This window comes from Megascapheus bottae, chromosome 6 (assembly GCF_031878675.1).
Source record: "Megascapheus bottae isolate mThoBot1 chromosome 6, mThoBot2.hap1, whole genome shotgun sequence".
Lineage (NCBI taxonomy): Eukaryota > Metazoa > Chordata > Mammalia > Rodentia > Geomyidae > Megascapheus > Megascapheus bottae.
Window position 1 is genome coordinate 3,453,874 of NC_143514.1, and position 21,046 is coordinate 3,474,919.

The following is a 21,046-nucleotide window of genomic DNA, read 5'->3' on the forward strand; positions in this document are numbered from 1 at the left end:
CATCTACTCCTCGAACTGTGCCCTTTTGTCTGCTTTCCTGTAATCCCCATAAGCCTTTCCTTACTTGAGTGGAGGTTAGGGGAACAAATTTGCACTTAGCCATGAGAGTAGGTTAAACTCATTCTTCACCCCATGGTTGCACTGGAATATTAATTACTTAATAAATAAGATATCTGCATGGGCATCTCTTCATGGTCCAGAGAGGCAGAGTGGCACTCTGGATTGGAGGAATCTCTTCTACAGCATGGATGGATAACTATAGTTGACAATAATTCACTGAATATGCTGAAATAGTAGAAAGGTTTTCAAATATTCCTAATGCAAAAGTGATCGGTACTTAGAATGGATACACTTGATGATAGATAATACTCGGAAGTGACAGAAACAACAGTTACCCTGATCTGATTACTACACATGGGATACACATTAAATATTACACTAAACCCTACAGGTAAATGCAATTGTGATATGTCAACAAAAATGTAATATAAAAAAGGAATATGAGGGCCAAGAGAATGGTCTAGTGGTAGAGTGCTTGTCTGGTATACACAAAGCCCTGTGTTCAATTCCTCTCTACCATATACACAGAAAAAAACCGGAAGTGTTGCTGTGGTTCCAGTAGTACACAGCTGGCCTTGAGAAAACTCAAGAAGAGTGCGCAAGCCCTGGGTTAAAGCCCCAAAATTGGCACAAAAAAAGAGAATATAGGAAAAGAGTTATCCTGATGTAGTCTAATCATACATGATGAAAGGGACTTGGGAATTTTGTTTTCACTTTGCCTCACAGAGACGAGGCTAGAAACAAAAAAGAATAAAGGAGCAAAAGAAAATCTAAAGAATTTGTGGTCATGACCTATGATGCTACACAATCTTATAATTTTGCCTAATGTCTATTCTTTGCAGTACAATGACTTCAAAAAAAAGTAGGGAAAAAGAATTTTATGACAAAATATTCAGAGACACTATAAAACATATTAAATTTAACCAGTAAAGGAGAAAAAAGGTATCTTATTTTGATATCTTATTAGTTTTACCAGGTAGATCAAACTTTCTCAGTAAGTGCATAGAGTTGATTGCATGGATTAAAGCAGGAGAAATATCATCACCCAGAATTCCCCAAAACCATAAGTCTCTGACATTGGACAAAGAAAAACCATACCTCCTCTTAGTCCCTATAGCAGATGGCCATACTTAGATTTTGCTCTTCTCTGGCCTGTTCCTAGACCCATACCCTCTTCTGCATCACACAAAATGAAGATCAATGCACTCTCTAAACCTTTTCTCTCTGGAGTTTCATTCCCACATCACGCAAGTCTAGGTCAGACACCAGTTGTTTTGTTGTATTCTAAAACAGAGAGATACCCCATCACTCAGTTAAAGTATCTAGGAGTTTTAACAAGCCATACAATAGCTACACCCCACTAGTCAGATAAGAGATGCAGCATCGGTCTTCCATTCAGTAGGGTTTTTTTGTTTGTTTGCTAGTCCTGAGACTTGAACTCAGAGCCTGGGCACTGTCATTGGACACTTTTTCTCAAGGCTAGTGCTCTGCCAATTGAGCTATAGCACCATGTCTGGCTTTTTCTTTCTTTCGTTTTCTTTTTTTTGCTAGTCCTGGGGCTTGAACTCAGGGCCTGAGCCCTAGCTGGCCTTGGGTTTTCTATAAGGCTAGAGCTCTACCACTTGAGCCACAGCACCATTTCCAGCTTTTTCTATGTATGTGGTACTGAGAAGTCAAACCCAGGTCTTTGTGCATGATAGGCAAGCACTCTACCACTAGGCTAAACTCCTGGCCCATGTCTGGCTTTTTTCTGTGACAAGGAATTGAACCCAGGGCTTCATGCATGCTAGGTCAGAACTCTGCCACTAGGCTACGCTCCTGGCCTCTCAGTAGAGTTTTTAAAAGGCATAAAAGTAGGGTTTTTAAAAGGCAAGAAAGCACACATGCAAAGCTACAGAAATTAGCAGTTAGTGATAGAATTATAATTTAAGTACATGTCATAAATCATTAAGCAAAATAGCAATTCTGGTAACCAGCATCAATTATCAAGTAGAAAAAGGTTCACATTCCAGACTGTTCAATTTTTTGTTTTTGTTATTTCTGGAATTTCCTGGTAACAAGCTAAAAAGCATGCAATCTAAGTGCAAAGGTAATAGTAAGATAGTTGCCCTCTGTTTCCTTCATTCCTTTCTTTTACTACTTTTAGTTCCTGCTATTCTCAGTTTCTTCCCAAGCTGCAATTTCCTTCACATTTTGACAGGGCTTTCCAGGAGGTTTAACATTCCCTGATCCCACCCTTAATCAAACTGGTTTACAGAAGAAAAATTTGCAATTAGCCTTATCATGAGCAATTTCATAGGCAATTTTCTTTTTTTTTTTTTGCCAGTTATGGGCTCGAGCACAGGGCCTGAGCACTGTCCTTGGACTTTCTCAAGGCTAGAGCTCTACCACTTGAGCCTCAGCACCACTTTCGGCTTTTTCTATATATGGGGTACCAAGGAATCGAACCCGGGTCTTCGTGCATGCTAGGCAAGCACTTTAACCACTAGGCCAAACTCCCGGCCCCTGATAGGCAATTTTCTTAAGCAAGTGCATGAAGTTACCTGCTGGAGCCATTAGGAGTGACGGAGGGCACTTCTGCAGCTGTCCCTGGGCATCGGAGATACCACATAGCTGAGGAGAGGGGTGTCAGCAATTGTGATCAGACTTGGGTGGGTGTGGACAGCACTCTGCTGATGCTGCAGGAGGCTAGAGGTTTGTGCAGTTTCAGGACCGGGGTTGGGGCTAGCACAGGCTACATTATCTAATTTGGGGAAAGGGACTGAGGGTCTAAAACTGGGTTATTACAGTTTCAATATCCTTCCAATTTTTTAAGTCCATAAGTTTGCCAGCATTCTTTTTCTCATATCTGAAACAAGATGATAACATCTCAGTACCAAACTGTCCTTGGAGGTGAAAAAAGAATAAACCATCTTATAGATAAGACTTGAAACCAAAGAAAAGTTTACCAAGATAACACCTCCAGACACCTCCTCCCTCTCCCTCCCCCCTCATACAACCATTACACTTTTTCTTTCATATTCTCACACTGACCAGTGAGTATGGTATAGAAGACTTTACCTGTTTTCCTGTGATTGAGGGCTCATTATAAGGACTCCAATGCAGACTTGATGGCAAGATTATCTCTCCAGGCTACATCCTATCCAGCTGGAGAATTGTTGGATAATTTTAGACTGCCTTGTATTTCTAAGAGTGAAACCTATCATAATATCAGATGTTATCAATGCCGTTTGATATACAGGTAGTAATGCCATGTTACATTACAAGGAAATACCATGTACATTCACTATATATATATATATATATACACACACACACACACACACACACACACACACACACACACACCTGAATAATAATTGCACCCTTCTGAGATCCTGGATCTAGAAAAAATGTCGAATATTTTTTCTAGCTTCATTAGTTGTACAGGGATGTTTTATTGTAATGTTTCTATATTTGCATATGTACCCCCATCACTAACAACCTCCATCACTTTTCCTCATGCTCTCTCCCTCTTAAAACAATTTCAACAGATTACATTGTTCTGTTTTTATTCATGTATATAAATTGCTTCAACTATATTCACCCTCATTTATCCTTTCTATCACCTTCCTCCTCTAGTGGTCTCACTTGCAAGCAGAGCCTGTCTCTTTGCTTTTGTGTTATTTTTAGTGTACAGTAATTACAGAAAGACATTCACCATGGTATGCACATGTCCATATAGACTGTAGTCAGAGGAGTCCTCACTTACTACTGGCTTGCTCCCTGCCTCCATTCCCCTACTGTTCAATAACTTTCTCCAAAAAGCCTGCATATGAATTTATATAGCAGCTTTATTCATAATTGGCCAAACTTGAAAGCTGCCAAGATGCTCTTCAGCAGGCTAATGGATAAACTCTGGTATACCTGAACACAGAAAAAGTTGGGTTTTTGCCAAAAATAAAAAATAATAATAAGCTTTTGCTTTTTACTAAAAACAAGAGTATGAGGGCTTGACTTCAAGTTCCAGTATCAGCACACACTCACCAACATAAACAAATGATGTATTTTAAAAATTAAATGACAGGCCGGGAGTTTGGCCTAGTGGTAGAGTGCTTGCCTAGCATCCACAAAGACCCGGGTTCAATTCCTCGGTACCACATACATAGAAAAAAGCCAGAAATGGTGCTGAGGCTCAAGTAGTAGAGCTCTAACCTTGAGAAAGTCCAAGGACAGTGCTCAGGCCCTGAGCTCAAGCCCATGACTGGCCAAAAAAAAAAAATTAAATGACAGGTAAATACCTGCTACATACTAAATAAATCAATGAATAGTAAAATTTTCAGAGCTGTTATATAGAGCTTCTCATGTGCAAGCTGTCTTATATGGCTCTTTTATGACTCTTCTTCCTCCAGTACCAGGGTTGGAATGCAGGACCTTGTATTCTCTGGGCTTTCTAGCTCAGCTAGTATTCTACCACTTGAGCTACAAATCTAGACAGGCTTTCTGATAGTAACTTTGGAGATACAATCTCTCAGGCTTTTTTTCTCCCAGGGCTAGCCTCAAACTTTGATTCTCCAGATCTCAATCTTCTGACCAGCTAGAATTATGGGTGTGAACCACATGCATCCAGCGCATGTGATTCTTAATTTGATACCTACTTCCCAAATATTCACTGACACCTGGAATCTTAGATAGTTGATATTTGCAAAATTGGATTGTGTTTGTCAGTCTGGGTTCTGTGAGAGTCTACTGTTCTTGTAACTCAAGAGAAATCTCCAAGATCATCTTAAAAGAATTAGGCTTTATAATCCTCAATCTCTAACAATGAAGGTTGACTTGTTGTCAGTGTGGAACCATAGGGTCTATTTAGAGAACAGATAAAGAAACAGCAGAGCTGGGCTAAGACATAAAAATCTACTCATAAAACACATTGAATTTTTTGTTTTATTGGCTGTGTTAAGGATTAAGCCTAGAGCCTCACAAATTCTAGCCAAGTGCTAGACCACAGCTTCAGACATTTTGATGGATAAATAGACAGAAAAGGAGTGACAAAGTGCTGGCATTTCAAGGAAAAAAATATATTGATCTTGAGGGACTGATGGAGACATAGTTGCCCCTCCCTAGTAACTATGCTTGCAGCAAAGGCCATTTTGCTGGAATGTGGCCAGGTGGGGCTATTCCTGGAATGTGGGTTGGGGTCAGCTTAGGTGGGGCTATCTGAATTAATAGCTGGAAGCCTGGAAGGCATTATTTTAAACAATAATGTAGAGGGGGTAGCAACAGGATGTCTTGATTTGTTCATAATGAGAAAGTGCCCACTGGATCAGAAGTTGATGTCAGCCCGTTTGATATTTTGTATATCTGACTCATGTCTATTTTGTGTGTAACCAGCTTGTATACAACCCAGGCTTTCCCCTCCCTCAAGATCTGAACTTCTTTCTGGCACTGGTTCATATCGCTGGCAATAAACTCCCTTATCCTCTCTAAAAAGTGGTCTTGTTCTTTGCTTGTCTGCATTGCCATCACAGGATGGAGAAAAATCCTATTATGAAAAGTGAAGGCCACAGAAAACGTAGCTTTGGAACATTCAAATGGTAGAAGGCCAAGGACAAATAAACAGTGGATAAAGCACATGCAGATAACTGAGTTCTAAGGTCCCAATTAATTACGGTTCAAAGCTTTGAAGTAAACAGAAAAGAACTTAGTTGTTACAAATGAAATATACATGTAAGAATCACAGATATATGATCCTTTATAAGTATCAACTCCACTTTATCAGTTGTGCCAAAATTGTGTGTTCTCCCATTATGATACCACATAAAGCACTCGATTCTGATATAGCTGAGGCCCAAAGAATTACATAAACTCTCATCACCCCTTAGCAACAGCAATTAACCACACAATTCTACTCTTATTGAAGAAGATAGAGCTCAATCTGCTTTATCTCTTCTAAAAAACTTACAGCTTGCCCACTGCTATAGCTGGAATGTGTCCTCTCAAAAACACTTAATTGCCCCCTCTTGCAACAGTGTTGGGAGTTGGTGCCTAGTGACAGATGATTAAGCAATGATAGCTCTGCCCTCATGAAGGGGTTTATACCACTTCTTTGGGTGTAGGTTCATTACCAACTTTAGAGATTCCTTACATTAGCTGGAATCTGATTGTTCTGGCCCTATTTCACCCTCTCTATGTTCTCTGTATATATTCCCTCTCTAGGTTTTCAGTGGATGAGGCACACAGAAAACCACTGCCAAATGCAGCCCTCATCCATCACTTCCCAGGCTCCAGACCAATTATAAGATAATGTATTTGTTCATTGTAATTTATAAAATTAATTTAATTTGCTTCTGGAATTCCTGTTACTGTAGCACAGAACAAGCTAATACACCCTAGAGCATAGATGCTATGTTCCACCTTTGTTTTTCATCATTCATGTATCAGTAGAGGGAACAAATATGAAAGCTGTATGTTCCAAACATGGGGAGACAAAGATATATCTTATTTCCTGAAAAAAAGAAAAGCTTAATGTTAGTGTTTAACTGAGTAAAACTCTGGGCTCTGACTAACAATCACAAGTTATGAAGTAACTCAGAAGCTGATGAGTGTAACTCTCAACATTATGTCAAAAGAGAGTCCCTAGAAAGACATATGATACTTTGAGTTCTTTTTTTCTGCTTAATTTTTTGGAATGCACAGAGTTCCTTACTAATTGTTTCATATTTTAGATGGTACTTAAATGTATCTCTTTCTCTGGAGTGTCACAAAATCAGTAAGTGCCTAAAGGGGTTTACTGACATACCTATGACCACATCAAAGCTAGTAAGAAAATTAAGACTTGAACCCTAATTAATTCCTAATGAGGATTTCATTCCAAATGCCTCAGAAAGTAGACAAAGGGCTGTAATTTTGCAGACCCCCTTTGGAATGCTAGGTGCTTCTTGTGCTCAGTCAACATTCCACCAATGACAAAGACTCTATCTATATTACTTTTCTATTGCTTTGTAACAAGCTGCTCCAACCTAGACATTTAAACCAACAGAAAGTCTTCAGTTCACACCAGAGTCAGCATCAGCATCCCAGCTGACTCCTCAGTTTCACATTTATCATGAAGCTGCAACCCAGGTAATATCTGAGGATTCATGTAAGAAAAGGTAATACTCTCAAGCTTACTTAAATGGTTCCTTGGAGATTCAGTTCCTTGAAGGCAATTGACCAGGGCCCCAGTTTCTCATTGAGTACTGGCTAAAGGCTACCCTTAGCTCCTCTCCAACATGGAGAGCTGCTTCATCAAAGCCATGGTAAAAAGGACATCTGTTAGCTCAGCAGAAGTCATCAGTTTCTACTCATATTTGGTGGAATGGAAGTGGCATTGCATCCTATTTGACAAATTATGGTGGTTAGGAATAAGGTACTAGGTTCAGTCCACACTCAAAAGAAAGGGATCACACAAGGTTATGAATATCAGGGAGAGATAGTTAGAGCTACCTTAAAAGATGGGTAACATGCAACCAACCATTAGACTTTAGAGCAGCCATTTCCCACTACCCTACAGAGGATTATGCCCATCATATGGCCTAATGAGCATGTGGCTGTCTCCCCTAAGAAGAGGAAAATGCACCCCATGACTCCCAAAGACTTGAGGCTGGAAGCTGATTTCCCAGGTCACACCTGTGAACACCAAGTCCAGACTGTCTGGCTCCAACATCCCACATTCAACCATTGGCTATCTTGTAGCTTCCTTGATAAGAAAATGTTCTAAAGGAGACTATTAAGCCCTATACTGGAATGCTAACTCACCCTGTGAACTCACAAATTGTCTGAGTACTTATGTATCAGGTAGAATACAAAGATGAAGGAAATCATAGCTTTCATTCGTTGGCCTGACACAGTGTTTAATCCATACGAATAATCCATAGGTCATAATGAGGAAATGTTCACAAACCTTCATGTCAACTGGTGGTGACCCAAAGAGCTTTACAGTATGCTTTGACCTTCTCTGAATATGAGCATAGCCCAGGTGCTCAAACATCATTTATGTAATCGATCATGTGAATTTAGACAATTAATTCACATATACATAAGATTATCTTCAAATGAATTCTAGTCCTAAACATTAAGAGATAAGGCCAGGAGTAATAAAATGCAAGGGCTAAACATCTCTTACATATAAGACAATATAGACAAAAAAAAATCTCTGTGACTTTGATCTAGAGAAAACAGTGTCAAGTAAAAGAAAAAGAAGAGTGTCGACTCGGCCAGAGTGGGCATGGGCCGCCCAGAAGAGGGAATTCTGAAGTTCGGGAACTGGAGCAGGGGGCAGCGGCCCCTCCCAGTATTGAAGAACTTGCATGGATCAGTTTGCTAAGGATGTATAAGATCTAAGAAGTTGAACATTATTCAGTGTTGAGCTTGCTTTTTTAAAAACAAAAGAGATGAAGCAAGATGGTGCCAAAATAGGAACCCAGCCCAGCTCTCTCCCACAAAAAGAGAGAATCAGAAGAGTGTCAAAATTTAAATGATTATGTGTAAGAAGGTATCATTAAAAACTTAAATGATAATGAATAAGCCCCTAGGTGCAATCCCTTTTCCTCCAGACAAGATAAATAAATCATAGCCTGAGAAAAATTATTTTTATTTCATATATTTGATAAAATATTTTTTGTCAGTCCTAGGGTTTGAACTCAGGGCCTGGGCACTATCCTTGAGCTTTTTCAAAGCTAGTGCTCTACCACTTGAGTCATAGCACCATTTCCAGCTTTTTCTATGTATGTGATACGGAGGAATGGAACCCAGGGCTTCATGCATTCTAGGCAAACGCTCTACCACTATGCCACACTCCTGGGCCCAGTAAAATATTTTTATCTAGAATATAAAATGCATAAGTCAAGAACACATAACAAATAAAATTTTAAACTGAGCAAGAGGCATTTCAATTTTCTTCAAATCATTTGAGTGTTCTACCAAAAAGTTATAGGCATGGCTAATAAACAAGTGAAGAGATAATGAACCTCAGAGAGAAGCCAGTTGAGGCCATAGTGAAACACCATTTCTGACTCACTAGATTAAAAAAGAGTCCAAAACAATTAGAGGCTGAGAAGAAATACTCATTCAAAAACCCAGAAATCTTTATGCATTATTGATGGGAACCATAACCACTTTGGAAAAAGGGTTGGGTAATCCTTTAAAAGTTACAAATGAATTGAGTATATAATCTAATGATTCCACTCTTAGTTATACATAGAAGGTGAGTAAAAACATGTGTTTGTATAGGAATATTCATAGCAGCTTTCTCCAGAATACCCCCTAAAAGAAAAACAAAAAATACCTACCACTTGATGAGTGAAAAACAAATATTACTTACTCATTAGTGTAGCAATACTATGGTATTCATAACCTAAAGGGAATGAAACACTGACAAATGTTATAACTCAGAAGGATCCCTAAAATAATATCATATCAAGTAGAAGAAGACAGGTACATAAGATTACATATTATATGAATTTATTGATCAAGAGTCCAGAAAAGGCAAACTTTAGAAACCTAACACCAAAGAAAAGTTGTCTAGATATGGAAGTGAAAATAAGGTGGACGTGGATAATAATAAATAATTAGGTGAATAATATAAGGTCCCCAAAGTCCTTTTGTTGTTGTTGGTCATGGGGCTACATCTCTGGGCCTGGGTACTCAAGGCTAGCACTCTGCCACATTGAGCAGGTGTGCCACTTCCAGCTTTCCGGTGGTTAATTGGAGGTAAGAGTCTTGTGGACGTTTTGTGTCCTGGCTGGCTTTCAACCACAATCCTAAAATTTCAGCTGTCTGAATAGGTAGGATTACCTACCTATTCAGATAAGTGACTGATGGGCACACGGCCCAAACAGCTTTCTGACTGTCACAATTTCATTAAAAAATAACTGGGCATTTAAAACAAGTCAATATCAGGGAATTTGTATTATACTGCTGTGAAACTCTTTAAAAATAAAAGTGGGTCACTGCAGGTTCAGAGCTGCCACACTGACCTGAGATCTGATGATAGCCGTTTGAAGACAGTCTGGGCAGGAAAACCTGAAACATTTAACTCCAATCAATCAGCAGAAAGCCAGAAATCGAGCTGTGGCTCAAAAGATAGTGCACTAATATTAACCAAAACAATATCCACATCATTTTTAGGCTAGGGTAGGGCAGGGTACATCATGACAATGGCTATTACATAAAACTACAAGCACTGCTGTGACCTACATCATAATTAATTAGCTAGTTATAACTCGCTAGTTTCCTTTCAGAAATGTTCTTCAATTAGATATACATACCACTTTGGGAGGAGTAAAATTTGAGATTTTGAACAGATTAGGAGGGAAAGAAATTCATTCCACAAATAATTTTTCTCGATGAAATTGTCACAATGTAAATTCAATAAAAATGCCCAAGACAGCAGCTACATAACTAGAGACATTCAATAGTCAGATGAAACTGCACTAAAGTAAAATTTCTACCAAATACATACACAACAAAAGATGAAATGTATCTCTAGGATTCAACAGGTCTCATTTCAGTACATAATCTGAAAATCTCAGGCAGTATGTGAGAACAGACAAGCTTCTTAAGGCAAAAGCCACATCACTAACAGCACAGCCTTGAGGCTAGATTGTTTTCTTGTTCCAGAAAAGAGAAAAGCATATTATAAAAGAGGTTATTGGGAAATAATTTCAAGGGAATCAATTCTCAGGGGGGCAGGATTCTGGAGACAGCAATGATTACACAGCAGGAATTCAAGGTGATATGGCTGAGTCAGATGCCACAGTATATAATGCTCCAGTCCTGCCTGGAGGGGTGAGGAGACCATAGGACAGACTCTTCCACTGTCTGATTGCTTCTATCAGGCTAACTGGTAAGACAACTTTGCAAGCTGTTTCACTCAACTAGAACTGGTTAAACAGCGTTTCTGGTGTGGGGTTTTCTTTTGAGTTTTTGGTTTTTTGGTTTTGAGTTTTGCTAAACTGCAGTGGAGTGAACATTGGACATTTCTGAGAACTACGCACACTCAACTTGTGCCCACTTTTAACCTTCTCCAGGGCTGCCTGCCATCCCACTGCTCCTGGTTGTGATCCTACTCCTGAACTGCCCACCATGACTGCATGGAGCTGCCTGGTGACAGGAGCTGGGGGATTTCTGGGTCAGAGGATCATCAGCTTCCTGATGGAGGACAAGGACCTGCAAGAGATCAGGCTCCTGGACAAAAGCCTCAGTCCAGACATCAGAGAATTTTCTAGTAAGTGAGCACAAGGCTTCTGGGTGTGGCTCCATGGGGAACCCTGGGTGTGGGGGTGAGATCTGGTTGGGGAATGGAAGGATGCTTGGGCCCCTCAGGATTCCTTAACTGAAACCAGGCAAGACAAGGAGTGAGGACTGACCCAGCCAAGTGGGCAGGGCACAGCTATTGGGACAGTAGACTATGACCTGCCAGAGATGGATTATTTTCTATTGCTTGCTGGTTTTACTCTGGTGTTGCTGGAGTTTAAAGTAGTCTATCCAGTCTGTTGGATGAAATAAAATACAAGCAGTTTTAGTAGATTCAACATGTGTGTGAAAGTTAAGAAGAGACAGAGAAAATAAATGTGAGTGCTGCATAAACAGGGCACATGGCACAACCCAAAAGCAAGGGCCAGCCTGAGTACACACTCACGCAGATTCCTCCTACAGACTTCCGCTGGCCCCCTCCATTCCTCAGTCCCACTAAGAAAAGCAGGCAGAATGTTCTGGAGAGTCTGTTGTTTTTTCCATAACTGCTGCCCCTGCAGCACACACAGCTGGTGGACTGACAGGGCATTGCCACACACTTCATCCCCACAGCCTCACACTCTGCTGTAGAAACGGCAGGAGAAGGCCCAGTCACCTGATTGTGAGGCCTCAAAGTTCCAGAAAGAAAAGGTTATTTGGTAAATGGAGAGGCAGAACTCAGTTCCTTTTTGCTCCCAATGTGAGGAACCTGTTTCCTGTTCCCTTGCCCTAGCAAGTGTCACTGGATGTGCAAGCCAAGGCTGTGTAAAGTGTTACCCGATAAATATCTGGGCTCCCTTCTCAAAGATGAGTAATCAAGACATAAGTGGGTAGGAGGCTGGAATTTACAGGGAAGTGTTGTTTATCTTTTCTCGCCAGCTAGTGGTGCTTAGGGGTTCAGAAGGGCTTCCTAGGCAGAAGGAAACACCAGGGAAGGAGGCTCCGTGCCAAAGGGTCTTCATTATCCCCAGAACATGATTTCATTACTGTGCAACCTAATTTGCCCTTCTGGAGCTAATTTCTATAGTTCTTCTTAGTCAGTGAGAAAAACTAGGCACTGATGACTACTGCTTTCCCCCCTCTAAATGGTCAACTGACTCCTGGTCCAGAGAAGGCTGTCTCTTTTGCTGTTCTGCTGTATGCCCCAACAGTTTCACTGCACACACTCCTCTAGCCAAGGAGTGTTCTAAGTCTCCCCTGGATACACCTTCAGCCCTCCTTGGTACACACAGGGCCTTCTACAGCTCCTTAGGGATACACCCATTCTCTTCTCTGCTTCTCTCAGAATACTCCAGATTCCCACCTTACTACTTTCTTACTCATGTGTCTGAATAAAAGTAGTCATGGGATCACTATCCTTTACAAGCCTAGTTTTTCGGCAATCTATGAAAATGTGCAGCTAATGCCAGGCAGGGAAGAGGAGCTGCCAAACTGGTGGGGGGAGACAATGGGGGGCTGGGGGTCTCACGGCTGTGAAGCATGGGAGGGGAAGCAGAAGGGCAGGAATGGAGATCCCTGTGTCCTCCCTCAACCAGAAATCCATGTAGCATGTTTGCTGTGATAACCCGTGGCTCTGGGCTTCTCTTGTCTGTCAACCTTAACTCCTCTGAGCCAGTCTATCTGAAGACACTACAAAGAAAGAAGGGAAGGGAAGGGAGGGGCAGCCAGATGGAGCAGAATCAAGGCAGTCCATCCACTCTCAGGGACATATCTCATTCAAGTAGCCTCTCCTGTCACCCTCTTCCTCCACTATAGAGGCTTTCTGGGGAAGCCTGGCAGAGAGAGGGGCCTGGCATAACCAGCACTCGGCAGAGACTTAAGAGACACAGTAGTCCTACTTCATTCCTAAATTCAGATCAACTGACTCATTCTTCTCTGCCTCCAAAGTGGACTGTAAGCAACTAGATCTACCCTTTGGCTGGAGGGTGAGTGAGCAAGGCTTGGAAGCAGGGTGTTCTGCGGTAGAGTCCCACTACAAGTGTGTTTTTTTTTTTTTTTTGCCAGTCCTGGGCTTGGGCTCAGGGCCTAAGCCCTGTCCTTGGACTTTCTCAAGGCTAGAGCTCTACCACTTGAGCCTCAGCACCATTTCCGGCTTTTCTCTATGTATGTGGTACCAAGGAATCGAACACGGGTCTTCATGCATGCTAGGCAAGCACTTTAACCACTAGGCCAAACTCCTAGCCCCTACAAGTGTGTTCTTACATCTGTCCCTGAGCAGCTCTGGCCTCACATGCCTCACCTGAACTTCAGAAATCAGGAGGAAATCAGAAGTCATTTAGGAAATCAGCAGAAAAGGAAATTACATATTTGTGTATAAATTATATAGTGAGGCATTCACACAGACTGCATGAACCACTGTGCTTGTTTTGGTGGCCAGGAAGGTGACACCATGACAAGCAGTGTCATCTAGGGTGGATTTCAGAAGAAACAACACACTGGTGTGTTGCCCACTGCCCTGGGATGACATCAGAAGCAGTGTCTTAGGGACTGACTGCGTTGCTGCAGTGATGTCAGCTCTCACAATATCTGGTATCTTAGAGGTTTCCTTAAGTCCACCACTGGAGCCATTCTAAAGTCCTCATCAGTAGATACACTCTACTTCTAGTCTCTCAAGCATGGACCATGATAGCTGAAAGGAAATTGCCTACTGGGTTCTACCCACACAGTAACCACCAGGTCTTAGCAGGGAATGGCCTGAAATTCTCTATTGTTACATTTCCATCACCAATCACAGCCCTCGAACCTACCACCACCTACTCAGAGCTCAGTGACAGAAGTGCTAGTTAAGCTACTGAGCACATAGCTATTTCAAGCGTAATATCATGTCATTATTGGCTTGTTAACCTAGAGGTCTGAAACTGTCAATATCAAATGCACATACAAATACTCTTTACTCATAGGAAGAAGATAAAAACTGAGGTTTCCCTCTTCAATCTAAGCCTCACAACCTCTCCATTAGATCTTGCTACATATTAACAACTTCAATTTTTGTCATCAGTCTAGGCCTGGACATTGTTCCTGAACTCTTCAGCACAAGACTAGAGCTCTACCACTTGAGCCACATTACTACTTCCTGCTTTCTGGTGGTTAACTTGGAATAAGAGTATCACAGAGGGACTGGGAGTTTGGCCTAGTGATAGAGTGCTTGCCTAGCATGCACAAACATCCAGGTTCGATTCCTCAGTCCCACATACATAGAAAAAAGGCAGAAGTGGTGCTGAGGCACAAGTGGTAGAGCTCTGACTTTGAGAAAGCCCAAAGAAAATGCTCATGCCCTGAGCGGAAGCCCAGGACTGGCAAGAAAAAAAAAAGAGTACCACAGAATTTCATGCCCCAGATGGCTATGAACTACAGTCCTCCTATCTAGTCCTGAGTATCTGGGATTACAAGCGTGAGCCATCGGACACCGCATACGGACTTCTCTTTATGAAATGAATTTTTATATTCTACTCACACAATAAAACCACAGTTCAGATGCATTTCATCAAGCAGGATGTAATGGGTACGATTTTCCTGTTATTCCCATTGAGTGCTATAGATTTTCATTCCTTGATCTGCTTTTAGCTATCCACTAACTGAATGTGCTTAGTCTCCAAACATGATCACATCAAAATTGAACCAGGCAGTGGACACCTGCATGAGGGACTCTTTGGGGCCATCAAGAAAGTTTCTCATTACCAGGTCTCCTATTTCCACAGAGCAACAGACAAAGATCAAGGTGACAGTGCTGCAAGGGGACATTCTGGATGCCCACTGTCTCAGGAGAGCCTGCCAGGGAGTCTCCGTTGTCATCCACGCTGCTGCTCTGATTGATGTCACTGGTGTCAATCCAAGACAGACCATCATGGATGTCAACCTCAAAGGTACAGTACCTGGGGGAAAGTTGCAACAGATGGCAACGCGAATGAAATTGCAGATGATGAGAGGAAGAACATGAGCCATTACATATCTCCTACCTGCTCTGGGTTTGCTGCAGCCTTGGCTCACTAGTCCCACCTGAGAGAACTCAAGGCTGTGGGTTCAGTGGTGCAAATGAGAAACCACCACTGACAAGGGGCAAGATCATGGAAGGCCCCACAGGCTCTCCATGGGTGAGCAGAGATTTACATCCACCTGTACCTCTCCAGATGCTAGGAAAGCTCTTCCTCCTGCTCCTACATCCCAACCTCAACTAGACTCAGACCCCAAACCCATGATAGCCATTCACCCTGCATCCCTGGACAACCACACCTAGTAGCAGCCTCTTCACCATGCTCTAAGCTCCCCCATTCACAGCCCTGCCCAGCTAAAGTCAGGATTCCTCCAGAGAGGACCAGCAAAGCCTGCTCAACAGAGCTCTGCTAGGACACATGATGAGAACACTCTGCTACTATTCGGGAGGACATCCCCCCTCAGCACTGGATAGTCTTGAGGAGCTGCTTCCAGCCAGATGCGAAGGGTACCCCTCACCTGCTCATCGCTAAATGACTGTTGGCTCCTTCTAACATGCAGGTTCTTAATCTAGCTCACATATAGACACATTCCCTCAGGGAAACCACTCTTGTAAGTTTTGAAGTCCCTCTGACCCCCAAGGGCCATTTTTTCCAGCCCCGGTGCATCTACTGCTTTTCCTTTCATAGCCTGACTTTCAATTTCACATTTCCATGGTTCAGTTTCTAAAGCCACCAGTAGTTTTGGATTTACAGCAATATCTCAGAAGTTATCCATTCTAGTATCCAACTCACCTCACCCATCTCTAGCCACTACGTGGGAAGCTGTTACAAGGCCTCAGTTGAGGACATTGTCCAACAAAGGATGCTGGAAGTGAAAGGAGTGACTTTACTAAAAATTGTCATAGGTGAAAAAAAAAAACTTCACATTTATTCTGCCAAAATTAAGAGCAGCATTTCTTTGCCACCACATTTCCCTGAAAACAAAAGCAGACTGAAAGTCCTGAAAATAATATTATACTAAAAGGGACAGGAGTTTTGCCTAGTGGCAGAATGCTTGCCAAGCAGGGGCGAAGAACCAGATTAGAAAAGGCAGAAGTGTTGCTGTGGCTCAAGTGATAATGCCATAGACTTGAGGAAAAAGATGAGGCCAGTACTCAGGCCCAGGGTTCAAACCCCAGAACGGGCAAAAAAAATTACAATTAGATTCTTATATAGATAACAGTCTAACACTGAATCCAAAACATACACTGTCTTGGCACATTTCACTCCTTAGTTCTCTGCCACATACAATGGAAAACATCAGTGCAGACCCCAGAGTGAAAACTGGAAACAATTACTGCCAGCCCTGCAATTCATACCTGGGGAATTAAGTCAGAGAAAGACCTAGAAGAGGCTTCAAAAGACACACAAAATCCACAAGAACTAGATAACAACTTGGTAACTAATGCATAGAAAAGCATTTAGCAAAGATTCATCAACTTATCAGATAAGCAAAAACAGCAGACTAATGGACATTTACTTGGGAGATTGCCCAACTGTCTAAAAAAGTGTTGCCCCATGAGAATGTGCAATAAAAATGGACTGTTATTTTAATGATATATATAAAACATCAACTTCAGTGACTATTTGAACAAGAGAAAAGGAAACACAATAGGTACAGAATCACAAACACAGATTTATACATGCAGTCATACACAGGAAGACAGGATTATGGTCGCACACAGCAGACTCAGCATCTATTAATGTGGACATTTTCCCTGTGGATGTGGCTAGCACTGCCCATATTTGACTCTGGGACAGAAAAAAGCACACTCATCCCTGTGGTTCCTCCATTGAGTACAGAACAGAGGTGACCATGAATGTGAAGACAGGGAAAACCCCCTGCTGTGTCTCCTCACATTCACACCATATTCCTCATTGGCAGGTACCCAGCTCCTGTTGGAAGCCTGTGTCCAAGCAAGTGTGCCAATCTTCATCTATACCAGCTCAGTGGACGTGGCAGGGCCCAACAACTACAAGGAGATCCTCCACAATGCCCAGGAGGAAGATAACCACGAATGCATGTGGACTGACCCCTACCCACACAGCAAAAAGCTGGCTGAGAAGGCTGTGCTGGCAGCCAATGGGTGCCCTCTGAAAAACGGTGGCACCCTGCACACTTGTGCCTTAAGGCCTATGTACATCTATGGGGAGGGAAACAAATTTCTTTTTCACATTGTGAAGAGAGCCCTCGAAACCAATGGTGTGCTTGAGAAAACAGGCCCGTCATCTCTGGTGAATCCAGTCTATGTGGGCAACGCGGCCTGGGCCCACATTCTGGCCTGCAGAGGCCTGAGGGACCCCAAGAAAGCACCAAACATCCAGGGGCAGTTCTACTACATATCAGATGACACACCTCACCAAAGCTATGATGACTTAAATTACATCGTGTGCAAAGAATGGGGCCTCAGCATGGATTCTAGACCAGGCCCTCCTCTATTCCTGATGTACTGGCTTGCCTTCCTACTGGAAGCGGTGAGCTTCCTGTTGAGTCCAATTTATGACTATCGACCCCATTTTACTCGGCATTTACTGACGATCTCAAACAGCATGTATACCTTTTCTTACAAGAAAGCCCAGCGAGATCTGGGGTATGAGCCACGCTTCAGCTGGGAGGAAGCCAAGCAGAAAACCACAGAGTGGATTGGTTCACTTGTGAAGCAGCACAAGGGGACACTGAAGTCAAAAGCTCAGTGACATGATGCCAGCAGATGGTGACCTGTGTGTTGTGTTATTTGTCCCGACCTCCACCTAGTTACCTCCTGTGAGAGACTGGGGCATAAGCCCTGATCCACTCTTCTTGATACAAGGGCCAACTTAGTGTCATCCTTAGCCACTAGTGTCTTCCTTAGCCACCACAAGCCTTCCCAACCTGTGACCCACCCAGAAGCTTCCTCCCCTAACCCTGAATCTCCACACAGACTATCTTCTAAGCTGCACCTGCACTGTCCACACCCCAGAAACTGCTGTGAGCCACTCCAGGTCTCCTGGTACTTGGAGCTTAGACTCTTGGTTCTTTTGCCCTGCTCAAAAGATATAGCATTTCTGTTGGTTGGGTAATACCCATTCCTAGTAATAGTCAGTGCAGAGAACAATAAATACTGTGTGTCCAATACGGATAATAGTGTATCTGTTGAAATGCTTTCGTGTTTTTCTCTTCTGACTGAGTAAGCCTAAAACAGATAAATATTTTAAAGCAGACTGGATCCTGGAGGGGAAGACGGTGGAAGTGCAGGACAGGAGCAGCAGACTATGAGCTACTCTCTTTCAGGCATGGACTAGAAGCCAGGCCCATGATCCCACAAAAGGTGCCTGTTTATGGATCTTCTACTCAAAAGAACGTGTACATAAACATTTTAAAGGCCATATTTATACACAGACTAGTGAGAGGACTGTAGCATATTCTACATTGAAACTATAAAATCTATTTCCTTTAAATAATTACTAACTATAAAATATAAATAACAGGATATTGAAAAGGTGGGAAGGGGCGGGAGAAAGTGAGAGGGAGATGGGTGAATGGAAAGGGTACAGGAGTTGAATACAATCTCAATATTCAATGTACATATATGACAAAAGAAGTGACAAATATGAAAAGAGTTGAGGGGGAAGAAGGAGCAAATATGGGGAGAGAATCATGGGAGGGGTGAATTATCAAGGGGGCCTGGAAACATACATGTGTTAAATTTTAACCTCTGAGGTTTGTGTATTTAATATAAATCTAAAAGATTAGAAGGCAGACCGGGAGTTTGGCCTAGTGGTAGAGTGCTTGCCTAGCATGCCGGGTTCGATTCCTTGGTACCACATACTTAGAAAAACCCAGAAGTGGTGCTGAGGCTCAAGTGCTAGAGTTTCTAGCCTTGAGAAAAATCCAAGGAAAGGCCTCAGGCCCTGAGCTTAAGCCCAATATTGGCAAAAAAAAAAAAAAAAAGGTAGAAGGTATTCTGGTAAAACGTACTTTACATGCTGGAGGCTGGACAGAATGGGTTACAGAGGGTGCAATTTCTTTCTTTCTTTCTTTTTTTTGGAGGGTGGGGGTCAGACATTCAGTTTTTCTACAGGGTCTGGTCCCTGTCCTTGACCACTTGAATTTAAACAAAGCAAGCTTTAAAGACAGACACAGTGCCATCTCTGCTTTTCTAGCAGTTAACTGGTATAAGGGTCTGAGGGATTTTTATGATCAGGCTGGCTTTCAATGGCCAATCTAAGATCACAGCCTTCCAGGTGGTAAGAAGGGTTACAGCCATGGGCCATTGGCATGTCACTGAGAATTTCTTTTTTTTTCTTTTCTTCTCTTTTTTTTACAAATCCTGGGCTTAAGCTCAGGGCCTGAGCACTGTCCTTGGACTTTCTCAAGGTTAGAGCTCTACCACTTGAGACTCAGCAAGACTTGTAGCTTATTTTTTTTTTTTTATGTATAAGGTACCGAGGAATAAAACCCTGGGCTTTGCACATGCTAGGCAAGCACTCTACCACTTGGCCAAATTCTTTTCCCCTGGAGTTTCATTTTTCAAAGAATAAGAATACCAAGGAGGGTTCAGTGCCAATGGCTCATGCCTCTAATCCTAGTTACTGGGTAGGCTAATATCTGAGGATCCCAGTTCAAAGCCAACACATAGTGGAAACTCCATGAGATACTTATCTCTATTTAACCACCAGAAAAACAGAAGGTCAATGTGTGGCTCAAGGGAAAAGGGGCTAGCCTACACGGAAGAGATCAGAAACAGCAGCAAGGAATTCAAACCAAGCAAATACCAAAGAGATAAACAACAACAACAAAAGAATTTGAGGAATGATTGAGTAGAGGGGTGAGATGGGAATTTGTTCTTTCACAGTGAAGGATTTCAGGAAGGTAAGAGAAGATGGACACTGACTGACTGAAACAGACAGTGGCAGCCTTCTATAGGCTTCCTGTTTTCTCTGGTGAACATGTTTTCTTTGGCTTTGACTGCCTCTTATACACATGCTGGTCAGGCAAAGCATGTGAAGAAGACCTCTTGGGACAAATAAGACAGCAAAGCTTGGAGCAGCTTCTATTTCCTGCTGCTTCTCCCTCGATAGGTCTAGGATATGTTTTCAGAAGTAGCAATTACACTTTGTAATATCTACAAGAAGATGAAGAGGTCTAACCTTCATTCCTCAATCTGAAGAATGTCTACTATGTCACTTCTAGTCTCTTGCCTAGAAGAGACTAACCCCTCCACCTAAAGAAATACACATGCTACAGCCCTGAGGATGAGCACCATTCACTCCTTCCCTGGGGCAGGCTTGCCATCATTAAAGAAAGGTATAAGGTATAGTGTTCACAGAAGAACTTGATGGGAGAGAAGCTAGTCATGTGGATGCTTCCAACAAAGGGTGCCATGTGGCAAGGAACTTTGTGAGCACAGATTTTTGCTCATGTTCTTCCAAAACAAGGGCCTAACATGCCACAGCCATGCTAAGCAAGGCAAGAAGAGGACTCACAGAGATGAAAGCAGAAAGAGGCCTAGATCATTAAAAGAAAATCAAAGCTCTTCACCCCTTTTTGTTCTCTTTCTAAACCAATCTTTCCTTAGAAACAGCTGACTCGGTGTCACTATGAGATATATAGAGACTGTGTAAGGAATGACTTGACAGAGACCAATCAGATGACAACACTGTCCATAACCATCACAGTACACCACTAAGAGAGGGTTAATGGGTAATTCTGCATTTACATTTTTTAAAAGTGAGAACATTTGTTTTTCATGAGGTTGGGGAACATACTTTTCCATAGGGAA

The 21,046-nt window shown here is 42.2% G+C and overlaps 1 protein-coding gene and 1 long non-coding RNA gene across 4 annotated transcripts in view; one reads left to right on the top strand and one right to left on the bottom strand.

Annotated features, from left to right (window-relative positions):
* The window catches only part of LOC150061210 (uncharacterized), a 172,094-nt gene that overhangs the window by 106,390 nt on the left and 44,658 nt on the right, over window positions 1-21,046 (bottom strand). The window lies entirely within an intron of this gene.
* Window positions 10,867-18,388, top strand: LOC150061213 (3 beta-hydroxysteroid dehydrogenase/Delta 5-->4-isomerase type 4-like). The gene is made up of 4 exons (XM_090333664.1): window positions 10,867-10,924; window positions 11,109-11,305; window positions 15,012-15,176; window positions 17,170-18,388. The coding sequence occupies exons 2-4, from the start codon at window positions 11,164-11,166 to the stop codon at window positions 17,979-17,981; spliced, it is 1,119 nt and encodes a 372-aa protein (XP_090189790.1). The 5' UTR covers window positions 10,867-10,924; window positions 11,109-11,163; the 3' UTR covers window positions 17,982-18,388.